This window comes from Podarcis pityusensis, assembly GCF_964106645.2.
Source record: "Podarcis pityusensis genome assembly, chromosome: 12".
Classification (NCBI taxonomy): domain Eukaryota; kingdom Metazoa; phylum Chordata; class Lepidosauria; order Squamata; family Lacertidae; genus Podarcis; species Podarcis pityusensis.
The window spans coordinates 40,582,587-40,606,624 of NC_138037.1; the positions used below are offsets into that span (position 1 = coordinate 40,582,587).

The following is a 24,038-nucleotide window of genomic DNA, read 5'->3' on the forward strand; positions in this document are numbered from 1 at the left end:
CAGTCTGTGGCAGCTTCTTATGTCTTTATAGGTTCTTGATTGATGTAACTAATTTCTAGAATTATGCTATTCTGAATTTTTTTATTATTTAATCAGAGTGATATCAAGAAATGCCACATTTCTTCAGCATATTGCCACAGGTATTTTACAACTTCCTCCTCCATTTCCATGTTTTTTAGTAAATAATTTATTATGTACTTTTCAAGGAAGAGGAAGTAACTGTCCTCACCATCTGATGACTAAACAGTCAGTAAGTTGGAGTGCTCTGAGACTTAATAGATGTTGCAAGAAGACCTCAAGGACAGCACAGCATCATCTTAGCGACTCCTGAGCTACCCCAATGAGGTAGTAAACAGGTTCCCATACAGCAACCAGTCATATCTGAAGAAACGACCATGTCAATTTGTATCCATCCTTTGTTCAATACAGTGTTACCTCGGGTTAAGTACTTAATTCGTTCCGGAGGTCCGTTCTTAACCTGAAACTGTTCTTATACTGAAACACCACTTTAGCTAATGGGGCCTCCCGCTGCTGCCGAAGCACGATTTCTGTTCTCATCCTGAAGCAAAGTTCTTAACCCGAGGTACTATTTCTGGGTTAGCGGAGTCTGTAACCTGAAGCGTACATAACCTGAAGTGTATGTAACCTGAGGTACCACTGTATTTCCTTTTTGCTCATCGCTCAACATTCATTTCTGTTCTGTGGCTACCATTTATCGCAGTATCAGTCAGAAAAGCTTGGGATGAGTGATGCATGGGGTTAGCAGTCGCATACCACATTTCCAAGATTGAACTTTGGTGGTATGTATGCATCCCCTCCCCAAACCCTTTTTGTCTTAATTTGTACTGTTGGATTTGCAAACATATTACAAATTCTGACCGGCAATGTCCACCCATCACCCAAGCCCTAATTCTCCTTCAGTTTTGTTCACCAGTCCTGTCCCCCCTGCCTGACACCCTTATACCTTTGCTCAATTGTACTCATAGTTTCCACTGTCTACATAGATTCTGCAGTCGCAAACAAAACACCCTTGTACACTTCCATCTTCTTGAGGGATGGTGCTTTGTTTTTAATTTCTGCATACCTAGAAAGTCCCTCATGTATGCAGAAACCACCATCTTATTATTGGGGCAGCTTCCAAACTTGGTAGGCAGGCACAGGAACACCCAAGTTTGGCGATGCAGAATCCAAATGGCAGTTGTTCCGCTTGTTACGCAGAGAGGTTCAGCAAGTCAGCATGCAGTGGGACAATGCAATGCACAAAAATCCTCCACGCGTTCTTAACATTTAGGCTTCATCCTTTATTAGGTAGTGAATAAGAGACATAAAAATGATTGTTTGTTGCTTACAGCTGAAGTCTACGAGAGACTCGTCTGTGTGAGTGAGAGAGAGAAAGATAGGGACAGAGAGAAAGAGAAATGTTTGCATACAGCACTGTGATGACAAGAGAAGCGGAGGACCGGGGGGGGGTGGGGGAGAGAGATTTAAGCAACTTAAAAGAGCATGGACCAGCTGATGAAAAGAGTAGGAATGACTCTTTTATTTCTAGCAAAACTTTGATTATCTCTGCCATTTGTACTGTGCCTCCATACATGCCACAGGCCAAAATATTAGAAGAACAAATCTATTCGTTTTGATAAGAGCAGTAGCATGACTTCAGTTTTGCATATTATGCCATATGTGAAAAATCCTTTCCAAGGCAGCTCTGCCTTTGGCACATCCTCAGTACTCTATGGCTAGGTTCTCAGTGGTTTCCTTCTGTGGCCACAAGCAAAGGCTCTATGAGCCAATTAAAAAAAATCAAAAACCCATAAAGCTTGGCTTGAAAAACCACTGCCATGTGTGCACATGCCGGAGTGCTGAGGATATTGTCCTTATTGCAACTACATTGTAAAACCAAAAAACAAAAAACCGAGACATATTGCTGGAGCACATCTCACAGTTGTCGTGGAGATGCCGTCAAAAACAGCTTCCATATAGAAGATAATCCCTGTACTGGCCACAGTACCTCCCACTTCCATGTCCCCAGTGACTCAGAATGCGGTAACTCTTATCTGTGTGACAAGCACTTCTAAACAGAACATCCAGGACAGAGGCGATTTTCCCATGGAAAGGCTATTTTCAGTAGCATCCCAATAATAGCTGTAATATGTTCATGCTGTAAGGTGGGGGGGGGGGAGAGGAATATGTGGCCCTCCTTAAGTCATTGGACTCCAGTTCTCATCAGTCCCAACCAGGGACGATGGGATTTGTAAGTCAGCAACTTATGGAAAGAAACAGGCTGTTTTGGAATCCGGGCCAGTTACTGGTCTAATTAGTGTGGTCAGAACGGGTTACTTGTGCTCACTTTTATGGGGCACTGGACCAAGCTTTTTATAGTAGTATTATTTCCAAAAGTGCTATGTTGCAAGATCCCAATGCTTTAGGAATAAATCTGTTCATCAGCTTACAGGGAACTAATGGTTATTCAACATCCTGAAGTATGGATTTTGAAATTCCTCATATTAAAGATGCTGAGCGTTTCACTTAATGAAAGTGCATGAAGACCACTAAATTCCTCGACTGACTTCCTATATCTGGTTAAAGATTAAGACAGTCCAAAAACAAAACAAAAAACAAAAAAAGGTGCTTTATCTTCAAGGCACAAACATTTGCAAGTAAAATGGGTGATTTTTTTCTAAAATTGTTCATAAAGAGCTATCTTTGTAAATTAACATGTAAAAGAAAAATGAATCTCTTTGGATTTTGGAGGCACATAATGGGCTGGATCAAGTGCTCCATGCCGTCATATCTAACTTCCTCCTGCAGCCCCCATGCCCTTTGAACATCTGCGGTGGGGGGCGGGGGCGGGGGCAGGGTTTCATTGGCTTTAATCCCCTTCTGCAAATAGCAAGTACCTTTCTGAGAATGGAAGAACCTCTCCTCTTCACAAAAGGGCACCTTTGGACCCAACCCTTTATTCTTGGAACAGCACAAACTTCCTCCTTCCTCCTTTTACTTTATCATAATGCATATGTAAAGTGTGTGTGTGTGTGTGTGTGATGGACGGACACGTATACACACATACACCCCTTATAAGTGGACAGCTTTTTCTTTAAAAAAACAAACAAACCCACAAAAGTAAATACAAATGAATAACTCTTGGTCAATATTCTCTAAGCATAAAAATCCTCAAGTGCTAATATTTAAAAAACATGTGAATGTTTTAGCAAATCTATGGCCAATGTTTTGCATCACTAGCATTTTATGAATAGCCTTTAATCTCCTGCTCCCCACTTAATTCAAAAAATATGGTTTACTTTTTTTGTAGCTAAAATCTACTTGCAGGCACTGCAGCTGCAAATCAGTATGGCTGAATCTGACTGAGCAGATCATCTCATATTATTTATAATATCCTTTTCAGCTCTCTGTGGGGGAAAAAATGTCAGCAGCAAATATCAGAGATTCAAAACATGTGCATTCCTTTCCCATCTTCTCTGCTGTTTGTTGCCAACCACTTATTGACCCATATCTAAAACTGAATGGCTATATATAATTATTATATATATATATATTCTTTATAAGTTATTTTTTTTTAACTCTGGCATATATACAGTATAGCTCTATAGATCTCCAATACTTCATTTTTTTCAAACCCTCACAGTGAACATGTGTCCTGAAGAGGTTACTACATAAAGGCCAGGGACAGGGTTTAGGGTTCAAGGGTTCCACCTGTTCCATACAAGTATATGTGACTATCTCATAAGACACATCTTCACATATATTTAAATGGATCATATCAGTAGCAATGTACATTATTAACCCATATCACAACCCCCGTAACAAATGCTCCTTCTTTGTCTGCTCACTTGTGTGGGGTAAAACAAAGTATTTCACAAGCTTGGCTCCCTTTCCTAGACAAGACCAATGCTCAGTTTTATTAGTGTCTGACACAGGTTTCCCCCAAACTTGGGTCTCCAGCTGTTTCTGGACTACAATTCCCATTAGGAGTTGCAGTCCAAAAACAGTTGGAGACCCAAGTTTGGGAAATATGCAGTAACTTCCATGTAACATGAGGTTGACGTTATCCACTCAGAAGTCCTGAACTGGTTTAGCTGTCATTTCCTCTTTCCACCAGACTTTAGGAGTCTAGTTCTACAGGAGAGCATCCAGGGATCCTCAAAGGAGAATTCTCAGTGCCTCACCAAAGGTTGATTTCCAGAAATCTTTGGCAAAGGCTGTAGCATTAAAGTGGGGACATGGCAAAAAAACAACAGCAACAGGTGCAGTCCAAGATAGAAGTTGGCTGCCAGCATCAATAGGTGACCTGAGGTAAGGGAAGGTCCCATGTCCCTGCTGCTGACCATCTGATAGCGGTGTTGCAGGCAAGAGTAGCGAGGCCAGCAATGTGCACTGTCTGCTGCACAGAATGGGTGTAGCTGCCCCTACCTCCACACTGCCACATATTGCTGACTCTTGGCTGAAGAGCAAAGGCCAGTTTCCTCTAGCCTGTGACCTCATAGGTTTCTGCTGATAATGCTAATGCAAGTTCAGATTAGTGCAGGTTAAGGTCTCTATTACCACTTAGCAATTTGCACACACTGTGTCTCTTCAGTAGTCCCCAGGCAAACATGCAGGGAAATTCAAGAGCAGCATAACTTTCTTCTTCTTTCCTGGATAGTGAATCCCTAGTCCCTTTAAATAACGCTGCAAGGTACATTAAAAATTCTGGACAATTTAAAAAAAGCAGCTTGGGATGATGCAAGAAGGGCAAAATAGAGGGCCTGCTGTTCAAAAAGAAGTTAAGAGGTCTTGCTGCACATTGCTGGACGGATTTTGGCTCCAGTGCAGCTCATTCAGTGCTTGCAGGGAAATCGTCGTCCCTTTGCTGAACGTGACTCATTGGCAAAATTTGAATACGGGAGAGAGACTAACGCTGCAATCCTAGGCACGTGTACTCGGAAGCAAGTTTCCCTATGTGCAATGGGGCTGACTCCCACACTATGTGCGCATAGGATTGTAGACCACAATTGCTACCTAGGTCTATGATCATTTGCGGCAAACCATTTGAGAGAGAGATGATAACATTTACTTCTTCTTGGTTTGTGAACCTAGTGGCATACATAGAGACACAATACTAGTGTTTAACAAGACATCTATTGTATCTACTTTTACTCAGATAAATAGGAAATGCTGACTTGGCAGGAGCATTGGTAAGAGTACTACTATTCACAGTGTTTCTGTTCCCCGCCCCTCCCCCTTTTATTCTACAGAATTAAGTATTTTATGTACATTGGAACCGATTAATGCCCTTGAGACAATTGTGTTTTGCTGTTTCGTAAGCAGGAAAGACACTGCAGGGGAGATATGTGCCAAAAAAAGCACAATCATATATATATATATATATATATATATATATATATATATATATATATAATGGTATAATGGTTACTTCTAAAGTGGTAATATTTAAGAAAAATTCTCATCTGGAGAAAATACTGCCTCTTTCCCCTCTTTAGAATTTGTTCGGGTCTCTTATCAAAAGTCCTAGCTCTTCAAATTTATTTTTATATATTTATTTATATATATATATATATATATATAGTTTGTTTTACTTTAAACTATAAATTAACACTGCATAGTTCATTGTTCTTGTTTTGCTTTTGCTCTGAAAAATTATTGCAGTACAATTAATTCCTTCCCGGAGTTCAGTACGGAGCAAACAGGACAGGCGTGTGGGTGGTCCGTATAGGCCCCGGCGCAGGTCGAAGGAGCGCCGGAGGAAGTGCTGAAGTCTGAAAGAGGGTCGCTGGTGGGGCTGTTCGAAGACTGAAAGGGGAATTTACAGCCACAGCAGCAGCTGCTGCGGCAGCTGCTAGTGGGTTTGGTAGAATCCGTGGAGCCATTGGTTTTGAAGGTTCCTTTGAAAATACTAGTTTCACCTGTGGGGGAAAAAGGGAAAAAAACAAACAATAAGTATTACTTGTGCAAATTGCCCACAATGAAGATAGCTTTTCAGAGGCAGCGTATAAAATACTTAAGTGGCATTTCAGGCAGAAGGTGAATCAAAAGTTTTAAAGGAAGACAAAATAGAAGAAAGGATATGTGTGGAAGTTTATCTTTTTGCTACACATTTGCTTTGACACTGGACAAAATGGGACATGGAATTTTGTTGAGAAAGAGTTGCTTGCTTGCTTGCTTGCTTTACATCCCCAAACTGACCGCTACATTTTCACTCAGTTAAAAGCACCTCACATTATCAGCCCTGTGGTCATCATTATTACATACTGGTTATTTTCTGATGCGTTTGTCACATTCCTACTTAGTGGATTTTGACCCACGCCCTTCCTTCCTCCAAGCATCTCAGGACAGTGATTTAATTTCAGCTTAATTTTTTCTTCTTCTCCACCATTCATTGGAGGAGGGGCAAAAAAAGAAATAAGCCCTGGAAAGGAGTGTGGTGTTCTTCTTTTTAACTCTGCAGCACTCTGTGGTTTCCAGTTGTTGGTGTGCTTCTTGGAATGCCCATAGGAGACCCCAAGGCCCTCCTGTAGATATTCCATGAAGTGTGTTGACCACGGAGGCTGCCTGCAGAGCACTGGAGACAGAGTGTGATGCAAGGAGTTGTTTTAAAAGCTAAAATGAATCTTTTAACCTAAAAAACAAAAACACTGACATTCACCCAGGCCTACAACAGATGGAGGAATCCCTCCCTCTGCTTACTTCACAGTGGGGTGGGGGATGTCTGAAGTTGGTAGGAATAACTAGTTTTATTCTCTTAACAAAGCAGAAGAGGCCAAGAGAACATGACAATGGCTCCCAGTTAGCTCAGTGCTCTGTCTCTCTATTTTCTTCACATTCAGTATCCTAGGAATCATAGGCAAGCCTCCTCTGGCCAAACTCAAAAATTAATTGAGCTTTGCAATCGCTACAACTGAACACTTGGAGAAACCTCATTGGGAGGCCTAAGTATCAGGTTAGAAAACTTGGAAAAGCCCAAGGAATGTCTGCTCTGCTTTCCCTGATAGTCTCTCCCAAACTTGGGAAAATGGAAAAGAGGTAGCCAGTAGCTGATGGCTTCCTTTCACACAGAAGTCCCAGGGCCTCTTCTGAGCTGGAAGTGAAACAATTTGCTGCCTAGGATCATGGAGCTTGACTTTAAACATCATTTTGTAGCCAAGGCAACTTGCAATGTAGCTGGAGATCATGGGGTTTGCAGTCAAGGCTACAGATGGAGCAGGATTCTATTTGGTTTGCTTTTTGCAATAGACTGGCAATGCTCCTTTCTGTCAGAAAGCAACTCCTAGTCAGATAATGCACCTTGATTTTTTCATACAGTTTTTGTGCACGAATAGTGCACACAAAAGAGCATATTCTGCGTTATAAAAATGCATGCAAAACATTCTTACATAAAATGCATTACAAAGCACTGAAAAAATGCATGTGACATAGGTGTCCAAAATGTGTGCAAATTAAATGCAAACATTTCATGCATTCATGTGGTGGGGGTGGGAGGAAATAGCCTTACAGACTGTAGTGAAATGGACCTGTGATTCAGCACCAGAGAAACTGAAGCAAGATGGAATTAGGTTGCTCAGTTCATTCCCAGTCAAGCCACATGATCCATGGCTGCAAATGTCCCAAATCTCTATGATGCTTTTAAGTAGTGCTAGGACAACCATGCCATGAAAACAACATGACCAGGATTGTTCACAAGCCCAGCTTCTGTGCCTGTAAAAGTCCTGCCAATACACACCTGAACCAGTCTTCCATTAATTATTATTAGCAGTAGTATTAAATTTTCTATACCACCCTTCATTCAAGGATCACAGGATAGTTTACAATATAAAAACACAAAAATAACTTAGTAACAAGCAAAAACAATACCACCCCCATCCCCAGTCTAAAAGACCATAGATTGTTTAATTGGCCCAAAGGCCTGGGAGAAGAGGAATGTTTTTGACTGGTGCCCAAAGATATGTAACAAAGGGGCCAGGCGAGTCTCTCTAGGAAGAGCATTCCACAAAAGGGGAGCCACCACAGAAAAGGTCCAACAATAACACCCACCCACACCCACGGGGAGCTTCTCAGAAAACCCATTTGCTTACCCCAAGTGGGTGTGTTCCCTTCTGGAGTTTGTTGTAGGGACTGTATTTGGGTTTCGGGGGCTTTCCAGCAGCTCTGTCTTTGTGCCTTCTACTGCTTATGTGCTGTTGGAAAGCAAGCAGTGTTGTTATTTATTATTGTTATTGTATAAATAACACGCTTTCCGTTGGCTTCAGCACCAAACACCTCTGGTCACCCAAAATCCAATTTGCTCAACCTAGTCCAATACCAAAATTATTAGTCGCAATAGTAAATCCGTTTCATTATCACAGTTTTATATGTTTGGAAAGAGAGTTCTCTCTCTCTCTCTCTCTCTCTCTCTCTCTCTCTCTAATGCATCGTAATAATTTTGTTGGCTTATCTGCCATGATGAAAACACCTACATTTGTTTCTTTAATTGATTTAGAGCAGGGTTTCCCAAACTTGGGAGTACAACTCCCATCATCCCTAGCTAGCAGGACCAGTGGTCAGGGATGATGGGAATTGTAGTCCAAAAACAGCTGGAGACCCAAGTTTGGGAAACCCTGATTTAGAGGAATCACATACAGCTCTTTGCAAAAGCCACAGGACGGTTTCTAACAAGCACATTCTACTTAAGTTAACCAGACCGTAGCTCAGTGTTAACGTTAGAGAGTCACTGCCAGTCAGTTTAGACAGTACTGAATAATAATAATAATAATAATTTATTATTTATACCCCGCCCATCTGGCTGGGTTTCCCCAGCCACTCTGGGCGGCTTCCAAAAGAATATTAAAATACTATGATACATCAAACATTAAAAGCTTCCCTAAACAGGGCTGCCTTCAGATGTCTTCTAAAAGTCTGGTAGTTGTTGTTCTCTTTGACATCTGGTGGGAGGGCGTTCCACAGGGAGGGCGCCACTACCGAGAAGGCCCTCTGCCTGGTTCCCTGTAACTTGGCTTCTCGCAGTGAGGGAACCGCCAGAAGGCCCTCGGTGCTGGACCTCAGTGTCCGGGTAGAACGATGGAGGTGGAGACGCTCCTTCAGGTATACTGGACCGAGGCCATTTAGGGCTTTAAAGGTCAGCACCAACACTTTGAATTGTGCTCGGAAACGTACTGGGAGCCAATGTAGGTCTTTCAAGACCGGTGTTATATGGTCTCGGCGGCTGTTCCCAGTCACCAGTCTGGCTGCTGCATTCTGGATTAGTTGTAGTTTCCGGGTCACCTTCAAAGGTAGCCCCACGTAGAGCGCATTGCAGTAGTCCAAGCGGGAGATAACCAGAGCATGCACCACTCTGGCGAGGCAGTCCGCGGGCAGATAGGGTCTCAACCTACGTACCAGATGGAGCTGGTACACAGCTGCCCTGGACACGGATTTAACCTGTGCCTCCATGGACAGCTGTGAGTCCAAAATGACTCCCAGGCTGCGCACCTGGTCCTTCAGGGGCACGGTTACCCCATTCAGGACCAGGGAATCCCCCACACCTGCCCGCCTCCTGTCCCCCAGAAACAGTACTTCTGTCTTGTCAGGATTCAACCTCAATCTGTTTACCGCCATCCATCCTCCAACCGCCTCCAGGCACTCACACAGGACCTTCACCGCCTTCACTGGTTCTGATTTAAAGGAGAGGTAGAGCTGGGTGTCATCTGCATACTGATGAACACCCAGTCCAAACCCCCTGATGATCTCTCCCAGCGGCTTCATATAGATATTAAAAAGCATGGGGGAGAGGACAGAACCCTGAGGCACCCCACAAGTGAGAGCCCAAGGGTCTGAACACTCATCCCCCACCACCACTTTCTGAACACGGCCCAGGAGGAAGGAGCGGAACCACTGTATGACAGTGCCCCCAGCTCCCAGCCCCTCAAGACGGTCCAGAAGGATGTTATGGTCGATGGTATCAAACGCCGCTGAGAGATCCAGCAGAACTAGGAAACAGCTCTCACCTTTGTCCCTAGCCCGCCGGAGATCATCAACCAGTGCGACCAAGGCAGTTTCAGTCCCGTGATGAGGCCTGAATCCCGATTGGAAGGGATCCAAATGGTCTGCTTCTTCCAGGCGTGCCTGGAGTTGTTCAGCAACCACTCGCTCAATCACCTTGCCCAAGAATGGAAGATTTGAGACTGGGCGATAGTTGGCCATCGTGGCCGCATCTAAAGATGGTTTTTTAAGAAGCGGTTTAATAACCGCCTCTTTCAGCGGGTCTGGGAAGGCTCCCTCACGGAGGGAAGCATTCACCACCCCACGAAGCCCATCGCCCAGCCCTTCCCGGCTAGCTTTTATAAGCCAGGATGGGCAAGGATCAAGGAGACAGGTGGTTGGTTTCACTCGTCCAAGCAGCCTGTCCACATCCTCGGAGGTAACAGATTGGAATTGATCCCACACAATTTGACTAGACAGGACTCTAGCACTCCCCCGCCCCGGCCCTGCTCCCACGGTGGCGTCTACCTCTTCCCGAATCTGAGCGACTTTATCTGCAAAAAACTTTGCAAAATCATTGCAGGAGATCATGTGGCCCGTATTGGGCCCCGATGTAGCAGGTGGTTCCGCTAAATTGCGGACCACCTGAAAAAGTCTCCTGCTGCTGTTTTCTGCAGATGCAATAGAGGCGGCGAAGAAAGCCTTCTTCGCCGTCGCTACCGCCACTTGGTAGGCTCGACACTGAGCTCTAACCTGTGTCCGGTCAGCTTCAGAATGGGTCATCCGCCACCGGCGCTCTAGCCGTCTCTGAACTAGATGGCCCAATGGTCTGACTCTTGATAAGGCAGCTTCCTATATTCCTGTGGAATTGGAAAATGGTCTAAACAGGAGGCCACCTGGGGACAACATGGAAGCCACACAATTTAGGAGGAACAGCTAAATTGAACGTTCCTCCGTGAACCATTTTGGTATTTATTGTACTGCGGTGTTTTAATTCTAATTGTTTTGTGAGATGACTTGATCCTTAGGGTGCAATAGCAGCAGCAGCCTAAAAAAGCAGGGTAGACGTGAAAGAAAGAAACAGCCACAAATTGTAATCTTGTGCTAATGTTTCTAGGATGGCTATATACAATGATGAGATGCTGCAAAAGAGGATGTTTTGGCAAGTGTAGGTTCTCTCTCCCCCTCTACCTACCTTCAGAACAAGGCAAGCTGAACCTGCCCAAATTTCCTCTTCTACCATAGCAGAAGAGACTGGTGTAACTAATCACTCAAGATGCAGCTATCAAACTTCCCCTTAATAAGAGCTTATAATATAGACTTTTTCAGGACAGAGCTGTCAGCTGCCTTGGTCTTTTGGTCTTTATGTGCAGCTTTTGTCCAAGCTCATCTAAGCAGCTGGCTTGAACTGCTCCCAATGGCAGCTGCCTCCATATGGCAAACAATTTGTTTGCAATGTTTCATCTTGCAGAGGAACCTCCTGCAAGTTCACAACCAAAATTCAACAATTTGGAGGTCTTATAGGTGGAGGCATTTAATGTTTAGGAAGCTGGTGCAGATGACCAGGCTCTTTCTACTGCTCTTCATGGCAGTGGGTCTACATGGGCTGGCCCATTTGTGTGGGAAAATGCCGCATGGGAATGTTGCCGCATGGGGAAATGTGCACAGTGACCACCAGTTTCTTCACATAGTAGGTTGCTGCAGAAACAAGTCGTGATGCCGTTCAGGAGTAAGCAGTTTGGAGTTCTGATCTGTCTAGCTTGTATCGTTCAGCTGCATTCTGAAATGAGTTATCTTCTGGCTCAGATCTGAGAAGAATTCCTCAGCTCTGCCCATACTCACTGATTTGCTCTTGACAGCAGCCCCTATTCTTCACCTCCTTCCTCTCTACGTTCCTCAAGCAGTGGAATGTTGCAATTCTAGGTGCAAAAGGACCCTGGGAGATGCAGAATGTGAATGGGGTGCTGGAACTCTCAGGTGTGCTGTGACAAGTTTGCAATGCCTTCGTGCTGACTTAGATGCCATTGTTGTGGCAAGGTGTTTTTAGCAAAATGGCCAGCCATATGACCTTTAAATCCTTGCCCATTCAGGCCAGCTGTGTTCCTCTGTGTGTGTGTATCTTTGAGGGTCCAGGGTGTGGGAAATACATCCTAAAGAAGTAGTTATATGCCTACTCCTGAATAAACTCACTCTTGACCCAGATATTTATGACAAACACCCATTTTGGGTGGGAGGTGCCTGAGAAAGTAATGCTGGTTTAGCTTCAGACTTTCTTGTAAAAGAACATTATCTGGACCCATTTTGATCTTGGTTCAGGCTTTGTGTTAAGACTGAATTTGTCTTACCCTTTATTGAGAGAGAGGGAGTGCAACCCTTTTCATTCTCCTTGAACTCTCAATGGGTTTTGGTAATCAACCATGTTATCCTCCCGGACTGGCTCTGTGGGCTGGGAGTGGAAGGTCCTCTGTTACAGTGGTTCTACTCCTTCTTTTAAGGTTAGTTCTGGAGTGCTGCAGGGGTACTATTGGAGCCACTAGGAGCGATCATTGGGGAATTTGGAGCACAGTGTCAACAATATGCTGATGACACCCAGAAGGAAATGGCTGTAAGCACAGGGCATCATTGCTTAAATTACTGCTAATCTGCCACCAGACTAAGTTCAAGGTGATGCTATTGACCTATAAAGCAGTGGCTTGCAAAACTATGCTGGGCTCGCAGGGTGCCGCAAGCAGGTGTGTGCTTTGGCCCTGCGAGCCCAGCACTGCTTTTGTGAGTGGTGCAGGGCTTGCAGGGAGGGCACTGTGAGTGTTGTGTCCTTCTCACGGCACCCTCCAATTGGAGGGCGGCTGAGAAGGACACCACAGGCTTGCACCCTGGCCCCTGTAAGCCCAGTGCTATGGTGCTGCTAGCAGTCACAGAGGCTAGGGCACATGTCTGTTGCGTCCTTCTCACTGCCCTCCAGCAACTGCTCATGACGGGGCATGGCGCCATGATGTGCCCCCTCCCCCCAAAACTGCTCAGGGTGACGGCTCCCTCAGCCCCCCCCTTGATATAAAGCCCTAAACATCTTAGGACCAGGTTACTTGAGAGTACAAATCTTATATATAGATCTACCTAGTCACTAAGATTACTAGATCAGACTCTCCTGCCTCTCCCAAATCTAGCTGGTGATAACCGGGGAGAGCCTTCTCTGTGGAGGCACCCAGTCTTTAGCAACAACTCTCCTGAGACAGACAAGTGCTGACCTTGACTTATTTGGAGACTTATTTATTTTCCCAAGCATTTGCTACTATTAATACCTAGCTTTTAGCATTTCTGTTATCTACTGTGGACATTGTATATTTTATGGTTTTATTATACTGATTTTTATGGACATTGTTTTGAACTAACCTGGAATTTCTAATGCAGGACAGTTTACAAATGTAATAATAATAATAATAATAATAATAATAATACCAGCACATTGTCAGAGGGAGCAATTTAGAACTCTGCACCAACAATTATTGGGATAGCATGCTAAATTCCAATTGTCCTTTGACAAGCCTACTTTATCTGCATAAAAAATTCAACACATTTAGTTTCTATTAAAATTTGGGGGAACACCCTTGTCCAGGATTTTTTAAAGCCTTATAAGTTCCAGAATGTATTGGGCTATTCCTTCTGTTCTCTCACACTTTCTCCCAGCATAAAGCAGGTCTGTGTAGCTTCTGTAATAAAATCCCTTGACAAGTCCACCATTCCGAAAGATAGACAAAGACACTGTTTTACAGAAATATAGATTTGCTGAGCTGATTGAAATGCAAGTTGTGTAATGAAAATTTGAAGGTGTTGTTTCTCCAGTCCAAAGAACAATCAATTTACAAAAACAAGCCATACTCCTCGGAGAAAATTATTCAGTCTTCTGCAAAAAGTACACACCTTCCCACACATTTGCGTACACAGTATCGCAAAGCAAATAAAATGACAGAATGTGTGAGACAAGGTATCTTGTAGCATTCTCAATGAATACAACTCAGAGCAATTTTCCACATTCATTGACAGTTTTGAGAAAATACACTATAGTGGGATTGAAAACTATACTGAAAATAAAATGAAAAGAACAACGTAAAGAAGTTAAGCATAATAAAACAGTGTTCTTAGGCTATGTTCGAAGCAAAAGGAAGAATATGAAAGTAGTAGGTCATCTGCATGGAGAAGATGGAGAAATGCTATTGGATGACAGGGAGAAAGCGGAACTGCTCAACACCTACTTTGCCTCTGTCTTTACTGAAAAAGGAAAGCAGTGCCCAACTTCGTGATAACAGAATAAATGATGCAAGGAGGGAGCTGCAGCCCAATATAGGAAAAGACATGGTAAGGGAACACCTAAATTCAGATCTTCAGGGCCTGATGAGCTGCACCCAAGGGTACTAAATGAGCTTGCAGATGGAATCTCATAGATGGAATCTCAGAGCCTCTGTCTATAATCTTTGAGAATTATTGGAGAACAGGTGAGGTTCCTGCAGACTGGAGGCAAGAAAATGTTGCCCCCATCTGCAAAAAAAGGGGGAGGACCCAGGTAACTACTTACTGGTCAGCTTGACACTGATACCAGGAAAGGAACTGGAACAGATAATCAAAGAGTTGGCCTGTAAACACTAAGAATGCAAACCAATGACTTTCAAGTTACAAAAAAGGAAATTCCAATTAAACATCAGGCAGAATTTTATGACGATAATAGTGTAATGAACTCCCTCGGAAGATAGTGGACTCTCCTTCCTTGGAGGTTTTTAAGCAGAGGTTGGATGGTCATCTGTCATGGATGCTTTAGCTGAGCTTCCTGCAATGCAGGGAGTTAGACTAGATGACCATTGGGATCCCTTCCATCTCCACAGTTCTATGACTCTGTGAAATGTGTTGATCATTGATAGGGAACTTGTGGTCCTGCAGATATTTTTGAACTACAACTCCAATCATCCTCGGACCACTGGTAAGAGTTGGAGTCACACATCACCTAGAGCACAGCAGGTTTCCCATCACTGGTGCAGACGACAAATAATAGTATCAAGAGGGCTGGTCCACACACCTAGCTCCCCGAGCACAACAACTTCATGAACATATGGGACCACTGTTGGACCTCATAGCTGGGTTGCACTGAAGGAGATATGCCGCTTCTCCATTATACACATGTAAATGCTGTGTCTTCTGTGATAGTGAAACAACTTTCTGGAGCCATGGTGCTGTTGCTGCAGAAATCACAGAGCTACCTGAGTGTCCCCATGTAGAGGTGCCAGTTCCTGGTGTGCTGATATGGTGCAGCCTAGTCATATTGCTGTCAGTAGCCTCCTAAATTCCTAAAGCAGGGAGCTGGCATGGTGTGTGAACCAACTCTAATGATCACTGAACTTCCAGAGAGTGGGGCACATGTCCCGGGAGTTTCCATACCTGTTTAAGTTGTGTCTCAGAATTTACGTGCACGTCACAAATTTCACAGTGAAATGTTTTGTTCTGAAGTCCCGTGTTTCCTTTATTAATGGGTCCTTTGCCTTTGACACCTGCCCTGGGAAAGGCTTTGATTGTTCCACTCCCATTTCGAGCTTCCAGCATAGTTTTGTGCTTTGTGCCTGGAGATATTAGACAAGGAAATAAAAAGTTATTTCAGCAAAGTTGTGTTCATTAGTCCTTTTGTTTTGGTCAACATGTTGCAGGTCTTGCCTCCCCCTCCCAATGGCATCATGGGCACCAATCTGCATTCCCTGTATTACCAATATAATAATTAAGTAATATTTCATTACCTCACATTTAAATATTAAATGATGCCCATGTATGCACTGAAGCAAACTGCCATCAATATGTAGTGACATGGTAGGAGAGGCCAGAGGTGAAGTTTAAATGGATGCTTTACTACTACTACTACTGTTGTTGTTGTTGTTGTTGTTGTTGTTATTATTATTATTATTATTATTATTATTATTATTATTATTATCACCTCCCACTGTGACTGAAACATGTCCTGCACTGAAAGAGAAAACCATGATAATCTCTTTAAGATGTTGGTCTGAGTCATTACCACTCTTTTCAGAGAGATTTATCAACAGAGAGTTGGAATTTTGATGCTGCTGCTACAGAAGTAATTGGCATTCTCTCAAAGCGACCTTTCAGAGGAAAATTTGGCTGTTGGTTGGAATACATTCTAGAAAACCTTTGCCTTTAGGGTTTAGGCCCAGGCTATCAAAGGACCATACTCTGCCATATGAACCTGCCCGGGCTCTGAGATCTTCATGAGATGCCCTTCTCTGAAAGGGGCCCATCGAAATGAATGGAAGCTAAACAGCAGGGCCTTTTGTCCTTTTCTAAGATCCTGTTGTTTCATTGGGTCTTTCGCAGGGAAATTTTCTAGTGGAGACTTCAGCAAAGGGGTCAGCTCTGTCTGTATTGTTTCATGGTACTATTCCTCAACAGTGGGGAGTCCAGGTAGCTTTACATGGTCTGTTTCCATTTTTATGCGCTTGTCATGGTCTTTTTATATACAAATGTGTTATTGAACAAATATTATGAGAGTTATGAAGGAAAGCACAGAGAATCAGCACAGAGTACTGTGAGCACAGAGCAAAGCAACTAGAGTACTCTAAAATCCCCAAAGACTCTTTCTGCCAGCTGAAAGCCTCTTGACAACTCTTCTGTTTTCAAGCTGCTCTCTTTTCCAGGTATCTTGGTCCGCAGTTCACAAAGTGAGAAAGGCTATTTCAGTCTCTGCCTGCCTGTCAGTAGGTGCAAGCTGAACATACAAATGGCAAGGGTGATCTAAGCTTGCCCTTTTAGTGATTAAGCCATGGCAGAACCGAAGGGACACTTCAAATTACAGGGCAATGTGCCTCATATTACCATTAATGGGAAGGGAGGCAAACCTGCAGCAGTTCCAAAACTGGTTCCAGAAATATTGGAAAAACAAAAATAGGAAAGCAAACTACATGAGATTCTGGTTTAAGAAATGTGGTTCCGTGAAACAGAACAAAAAAACTGAATGCAATATTGGCATCCCCATAGCTGCCAAAATAGCAGTGTTAACACTAGCATTATAAAATATCCAGCTAAATGGTGCAAGGTCCTATGAAGGGAAGCACCATTGGTTCTGTATTTGACTCTAATGAACTTGTAACAATATACATTATTTTACCTATGATATGAACTATGATAATGACAGACATGGGTGGGTATACAAATATATATGAATGAATGAAATATTTGAGTAAGGCAAATGTTAGAAATGATATAATACTATTGGTTATTATATACACATGCACATACAAACATTTCTTATTTTATTACTAAACCATTTTGGACCTACGGCAATCAGAAAATTTTGGAAATCAAAGTTCCCCTTGAAAATAGAACCAAAACCCAAGCTGCTGGGGCACATTGACTTATCCTTATTTTTAAAAATGCTAATTAAATACATGCTCCTTGCTGTACGAGTGCTCATGGTGCAATAACCATGACCAATGAGAGAGGCAGATTGGATACGGAATGTTTTAATAACTAATCAAACTAATTCCACAAACCCATTATAAATTTAGGAGAAAGGCAGAACAATATTGGGTGATATCCAGGTTTAGTAATACTTTGAGAAGACACAATTAAATCCATTGATTTCAGGGAATCTTCTCTGAGTGTGAGTTATGTGGTTGGCATCAATTCGTTTTAAATGTCTGGACTAAGCAAAATAGTTTTACAGACTAAAGACAGATATGTCATAGAGTAAAAGATGTTGAATTCAATTACGGTTATTTTTGTTTTACTGTAAATGAATTTTAATATCTAAAATGTAAGGGTTTTTTGGTCTTATAAAAGAAAACAACACCTTTATAAATAGTGTGCAGGCCTTTTGGATTGGCTTCACTGATGCATCTGGGTTAGATTAAAGCCTAAGAGTACTAAAGTACATAGAGGGAGGAAATCCTCAACCACGAGAGAGGTTCAGCGCTGGAAAAACACACTTTGGTTTTGGAGATTGTGGGATTTTTCTCCTTAAATGTTTAGAACTGAGAGTATTTGCCAATCATGTTTTTGACATAGAGCATCCTGCCCTGACATTATCAAAAGTGTATAGTTCAGATGGCTTAAAAGTGCTCTGCAAAGGGCATATCAAGAGTGATGCTGAAGACTTTTAAGCTGGGGCATGTCACTTGTGAATGCTCTTAATGTTAAAGAATAAATGGGAAACTACCATTTTAAAACAAATACTCTACATAGTCAATTCAGCTCACTGGATTTTATGATGTGGAAAATGCGAAAGCCGCTTCTGAAAACTACCTAACTCAGAGAGTCCACCCCTACCAGATTGTGCATTTCCTTTTATGTGCAGCAATGCCAATTAATGTTCCATTTGGGACTGGGGACAAACAGAAGTATGCAAAGTAGGGCAAGACAGAGAGCATAAGCAGTCACGCCCTTCTAGAACGTAACATTTGGAACAGTTAGAAACGTAAGAAATTTAAGGAAGTGGATTGCTTGCATGAAGTGCAATCGCTCCTTTTCTCTTTTATGGCAGACTTTCTCCGTGTCGTTTTTATTCTTCAACACTTAACAAATTCCATGTAATTGCTGGCTTTCCACCACCTCCCCACCCCCACAGCCCTGCAAGCAATCTAATCTATTCGGGGAGGATAATTGCAGGGCTCTTTAGCCAGGAAAGAAATTGCTGTATCTCACCACTGTTGTGCGCCTCCAGTTGTGAGGCGGAGTTGACAGCAACCTTGCATAGTGAACAGTAGAGTAGCCGCTTGGCCTTTTCTTCCTCTGTCTCTCCCGAAGAGCATGTGGTGGTGTTGCTGCTGCTAGCGGCTACCGTGGGGAGTTTTTCAACTTTGGAGGTGATTTCCGTTGTCATGACACTACTCTTCCGAATTTCGACCGTTGTGGTGGTTGATATTGCTGGTGCCTCTATTGTGTTGCCTGCTTTAAAGATAAGGAGAAGAAGATCTAAGCAACAAAATACATCTCATGCAGTGTGGGTGAGAATGAGAAAGTGACTGACAGAACGTTTTTCCAGGTAAAGGGTTTCCTGGCAGGCACAATGTAATGTCAACTTTGCAATGAAGATTTGCGGCATAGACAGCGTGTTCAAAACCACACTGCTGGATTATGTTTATGAATCTGAAAAGGGTGGAAGAGCCACCTTTCCCCAAGAATGTAGAATTGCAAGGTACCACCTCCTGAATCAATTAATTGTCCATCTTTGTGAGAAATGGGGGGGGGGGAGAGAATGCTGTTTCCGTATCTTTGTGCCTTCAGGACCAAAGCAAAAAGAAATAAATTAACAAATAAAGACATATGGCAACTATTTCACTGCACACTGTTTATAACCCAAAGCGATACGAGTTTGGTGAAATGCATTTAAAAATAGGAGTTTTGAAGACGGCGTTATACAATAATCATTAAATTTTGTAATTAAGTTTCCAAATAATCTAAACTGTGAAGTATTGCCTGCTTTTTTTCTTTTTCTTTTTAGCTGATAGCAATGAATTTGTTTTAATTAGTTCTAAATCTGAATTTCTCCCGGGACGTCAAATTAGCGAACTGGTCGGCATGCAATACGGGAGCCAGGAACACTGTTCCAAGTCTGATCAGCAGAAAACAGTGTTCATGAAACAGGAAGGCAACTGATCTTATGTTGCTGAAAGCGCATGTCAAAGAATGTTACTTTAAAAAGTAATATTTATATAAATTTGTTGGTAGACAAATGATAGCATCCAATTCCTCTTTACCTGTGGAGTGTGGTCTACCAAAGTAAATTGTAGCTGAGTAGTGTGGCCTGCTAGCTGCTTGGCCATTATGTTTCTGCACCCCCAAGGAAGGGGGAGGAGGAAGGAAGTATGATTTGATATGATATTTGTTTTCTGCTTTTCTCAACAAAAATGTTGAGCTCAAAGTGGTTCAACAACAATAATGTTAAAAATTAACATACTGTAATCGTATCAAAATGAAACAGCATATGAATAAGGCAAAAGAATAAACAAATTCATCCAATAATTGGTTCGTGGGCAGCATTCAGCCACAAATTTGCAAGCCTTGTCTATTCAACTCACTGATACTTTTCATAGAATAGAAAATCCCCAAACCAGGTCCCAAACCAGGTCATATGTCTTCCCGCCTGTGCTCCTGCATGAGTTGCATGAGATCATGGAGCCAAAAATATGTGCTTTTCTGGAGCTATGCTAGCATGGTGCCCCAAAATGCACATTTTGGGGCGCCGTGCAAAATCATGCCCCCCCCAAATGTGTTCGGGGGTGCTTTTTGGTGGCAAGATCTCGACGCAAAATCATGTGAGATCGTGACACCCAAAATGACCACCGTGCTCTCGTGTGAGAAAATGGGGTGTTCCTTTTTTTCTGGGACACTTGCGGGGTATATAGTTCTGTATGAAGTATGTCATTTATCCAGAATCCAAGCAAAGAGCACCTAATGCAAGTAGAAGTTTACTGAACAAAATCCAAATGGGTTTCAAGCTGAACATTCTTCTGTGTTAGGTTTACAAGGGGTTGCTCGTGCGCAAGCAGGGCAAACCTCTCCTTGGCTGGCTGCTAATGTAAACTTTATCTGTCCGGAGAGCCACTCACCTGTGGCCACCTCAATCGCTGGCAGAATCTGTGAGTGGGCGTTTCTTAAACTTCTTCCAGCAAAGAAGTTCCTTGACGCCCAGTCTCCGCCTTCCCTCTCTGCGTGAAAGCCTTCTGCGCAGAGAGGGCGTGGGCAGTGGAGGACCCCTTCCTTCCCTGCTTGTCCCAGGCAAGGAGTCGTGGGACTGCCTCGCCACACCCGACTCCTGCACCCCCTCTCCACTGGAGCTGCGTTTATTCTCTTCCCCAGAAGAGGAGCTGCTTCTCCCGATCCCTGGGGGCTCTCTATAATCCCTCTGGCTTTTGCTCTCTCCCAGCGGCGTAGCGTGGGTTGTCAGCACTCGGGGCAAGGCAAGTAATTTGCGCCCCCTAACCCGGGGCAAGGCAAGTAATTTGCACCCCCTAACCCGGGGCAAGGCAAGTAATTTGCGCCCCCTAACCCCTAAACTGCCGCCGCTGCCAGCTTCTTCTTGCTGCTGCCTGGTCTGGTCTGGTGTGGTTCTCTCCCGCGCTCAGCGCTGCGCTGGGCGGCCGCTGCACTGTCCCTCCCCCAGATAGTCCCTCGCTCTCTCTCCGCACCGCACGCCTGGCACCCACCCCCTCCACAGTGGGCGGCGACCCAGCGGCTCGGATCGGATTCGCACAGCCAGCACTGCAGTGAGAGAGAGTGAGTGAGCCAGGTAGGGGCAGAGAGCTGCGAGTGCGAGCACGCCCCCCCCAGATGTTGCGCCCGGTGTGGCCGCCCCCCCTGCACCCCCCCACGCTACGCCACTGCTCTTTCCCTCCGGCACTGATGGCAGTTCCCTGACATTCTGCAATATGCTAACATTCAGTGTAACTTTTGACACAAGGGAAAAAAAGTATCTAAGAGCATGTGTACATGTACATAAAACATTTACATGTGGGACTCCATTACCACAATCCACCACCCCATCTGGAGAGTGGCTTCTTTTACCACAGATTTAGGTTCACTGCAATTCAGAATTCCTCACTATATAGCTTGGTGAAAAGACGCTGAATCATGATAATGTTCCTGAAATATGCGTTTGTGTTTTTGTGTGCATATTTTCATATTAATACATGTAAACAAATTGTACCGGTGCAAGTTTTTGTCTTTTTTGGCCCGTCTGGAGGTTTATAAGTAAGAAATAGCTATTTACATATGAGAAACTCAAAATACTATGTATATCAGACTACTTCTGGGTTAAAGAGAGCTCACTGCCCTGCCCTATAGATCAGCTTATCGGCTTAAGTGGTAAGTTGCACCGCTATAGCACAACAGAGTATCACAGAAAACCTAAACTCCATCCCTCATCCCAAATTGTAATCTAGACATGAAGTACACAATAAGTTTTTGCCTCACTGGTACCAAAGTGGTGCATCCTTCTGTGTCGTCGATGACCCTAGATGCTGCTTCAGTACAGGGCAAGCAGTTCAACACACTATGATTGGATCACTTGGGGGTTGTTGTTTTTTCAGCAGCAAGAGCAGAGATGGGGCAAGAGTCAGATCAAGAGATAGTGGCGCTTTAACCTGATCCTGCTGTGCCATCTCCCTGATCTTTATTTATCTGTTGATATTATTTTGTTTAAAATCAAAATGTCTTTGGCTTTCAATCAAAGACAAAAAAACTACAGTGGAACAGATCAAACGTTACAAATGCAAACAGAGCCAGCAGAGAAATGACAAAGCACAAAAAGGCCGCTCTAAAATGAATGGGAAGTCTGGGCAAGTAAAGATAAGATTTAGACTGCCACTGAAAATTAATCAAAGCAGGTGATGCAGTAGCAGGCAGCATGGTAGGGTAGAGCTGTCCTCCCAACCGGTGGCACTGCTGCATGGTTACATGGTTACATGGACAAGGCAGTGGTAGGGCAGGGTGGTGGCCTAGTTGGAGATGTGTGGGCGCACTTGCAGGAGCACAGGATTTGCTCCATGGTGCACCTACACAGTCCCATGCTACCCTGCCCTGCCTCAGCTCTATCCAGGTAAGTTGCAATAACACTGGTTTTGGGAGGGAGGTGCTCTGTGTCTCTGCCCTGCTGAAGTTGCAGGTAAGCTGCCCTGGGCAAGAGCATTCCATCCAAAAAAGTGTGTTTCCAGGTTGCCTATGCCTATTTATGGTAGGGACACTCAGATACAGATATTAATGTGCAGGCAAGTTCATGTGGAAAGAGGCAACATGTGCACATATGTTTTCTCCTGTGGGAGAAAAATCGGGAGAATGGTGCATTGGAACATAGGCAGCTGTCTTATACAGTGGTAGCTTGGTTTGCATACGTCTTGGTTTGCATACGTTTTGGATTACAAACACGTCAAACCTGAAAGTGCGTGTCCCTGTTTGCAACCTTTTTTTTTGGATTACGAACAATTTTGGGGGGGAGGCCCCATTGGCGAAAGCGCGCCTTGGGTTACAAGCTGTTTTGGTTTACAAACGGACCTCTAGAACGGATTATGGTTGTAAATCAAGGTACCACTGTACTGAGTCAGAACATTTGTCCGCCTAGACCTGCAGTGGATTTCTGGGATATTGGAGTGGGAGCAATCCCAGCCCTGCCTGGAGATGCCTAAGGACTGTAGGCAGGCTTGCTAAGAGTAGAGATGGGCAAAAACCAGCCACCCCTAATTCAAAACTTTGACAACTGAAACAGCTCCTGAAGGGGTTTGGGAATAGCAGCCTTGCAATTCTTAAAGCACAAAAAGCTTCTTGCCACTTCCCCTTCTTTTCTTGAAAATCTCCCCCCACTTTGAAACATCTTCCCTGCCTTTTTATCATTTAAAGCAATGCAGCAGTAGCAGATCAAGCTGCAACCTCTATTATTCCTCCCTCCCTAGCGAATCACTGTGAAGGAAGAATTGTAGCCACCAGAACTCTGCTGCTTGCCACCACGCTATGGAAGCTGTCAGCAAGCCAGTGGCTTTAAAAACAGTTTATAAAAGGGTTACACAAGAAAGGAAAATAGAAAAAAAATATGAAGAAGGCAAGAAGCACTTCCCATGCTAGAAGTGTAATCCCCCGCCTTTCCTCCCTGAATCACTTTTGGCCTTCTCCCTTAATCATTCTGCCTTTTCTCTTTCATTTTCCTTCTGGGGTTCAGCCAAAATACGCCTCCCCGATCTGTCTGAAGCCCTGAAGTGAAACAAATGAGGACCAGCTCTTACTCTGAGACACTTTGAGTTTGTGGAATGACTTCCTGTGGGAGAAGAATGAAGAGAACTATAATATTTAGGAGTTTTATACTTAGGTTGAACAAGGCTTTTTTCCCCAGAAATATGCTGCAGGTAACTTCCTACCACTGGTAGCACAGAACCAATTCCTCCATTTCAACCGGCAGGAATATACTCTGTTTCTCTTTCCTTCATTCTGTGATTTTCCTTTCAGAATTTTTAGACCTACGGTTTCAACATGATTAAAGTGTAAGTCATCTCTCCATGCAGGGAGACAATCAGCTCTAACAACCCTAGAGGTGA

General features: G+C 43.6%; 1 protein-coding gene and 1 long non-coding RNA gene across 15 annotated transcripts in view; one reads left to right on the plus strand and one right to left on the minus strand.

Annotated features, from left to right (window-relative positions):
• LOC308459574 overlaps window positions 1–24,038 on the plus strand; it is a 133,932-nt gene that overhangs the window by 11,178 nt on the left and 98,716 nt on the right. The window lies entirely within an intron of this gene.
• The window catches only part of ZNF385D (zinc finger protein 385D), a 609,973-nt gene continuing 587,212 nt past the window's right edge, over window positions 1,278–24,038 (minus strand). For 10 of the 12 annotated variants that reach the window (XM_080974820.1, XM_080974826.1, XM_080974827.1 and 7 more), the window contains 4 exons: window positions 18,661–18,906; window positions 15,394–15,572; window positions 8,088–8,189; window positions 1,278–5,921 (listed from right to left, as the gene is read on the minus strand). In XM_080974820.1, the coding sequence (XP_080830946.1) occupies window positions 5,688–5,921; window positions 8,088–8,189; window positions 15,394–15,572; window positions 18,661–18,906 (761 nt within the window). In that variant the 3' untranslated portion in view covers window positions 1,278–5,687. The remainder of the gene's footprint in view (window positions 5,922–8,087; window positions 8,190–15,393; window positions 15,573–18,660; window positions 18,907–24,038) is intronic. The other 2 variants (XM_080974829.1, XM_080974824.1) reach the window with 1 other exon arrangement.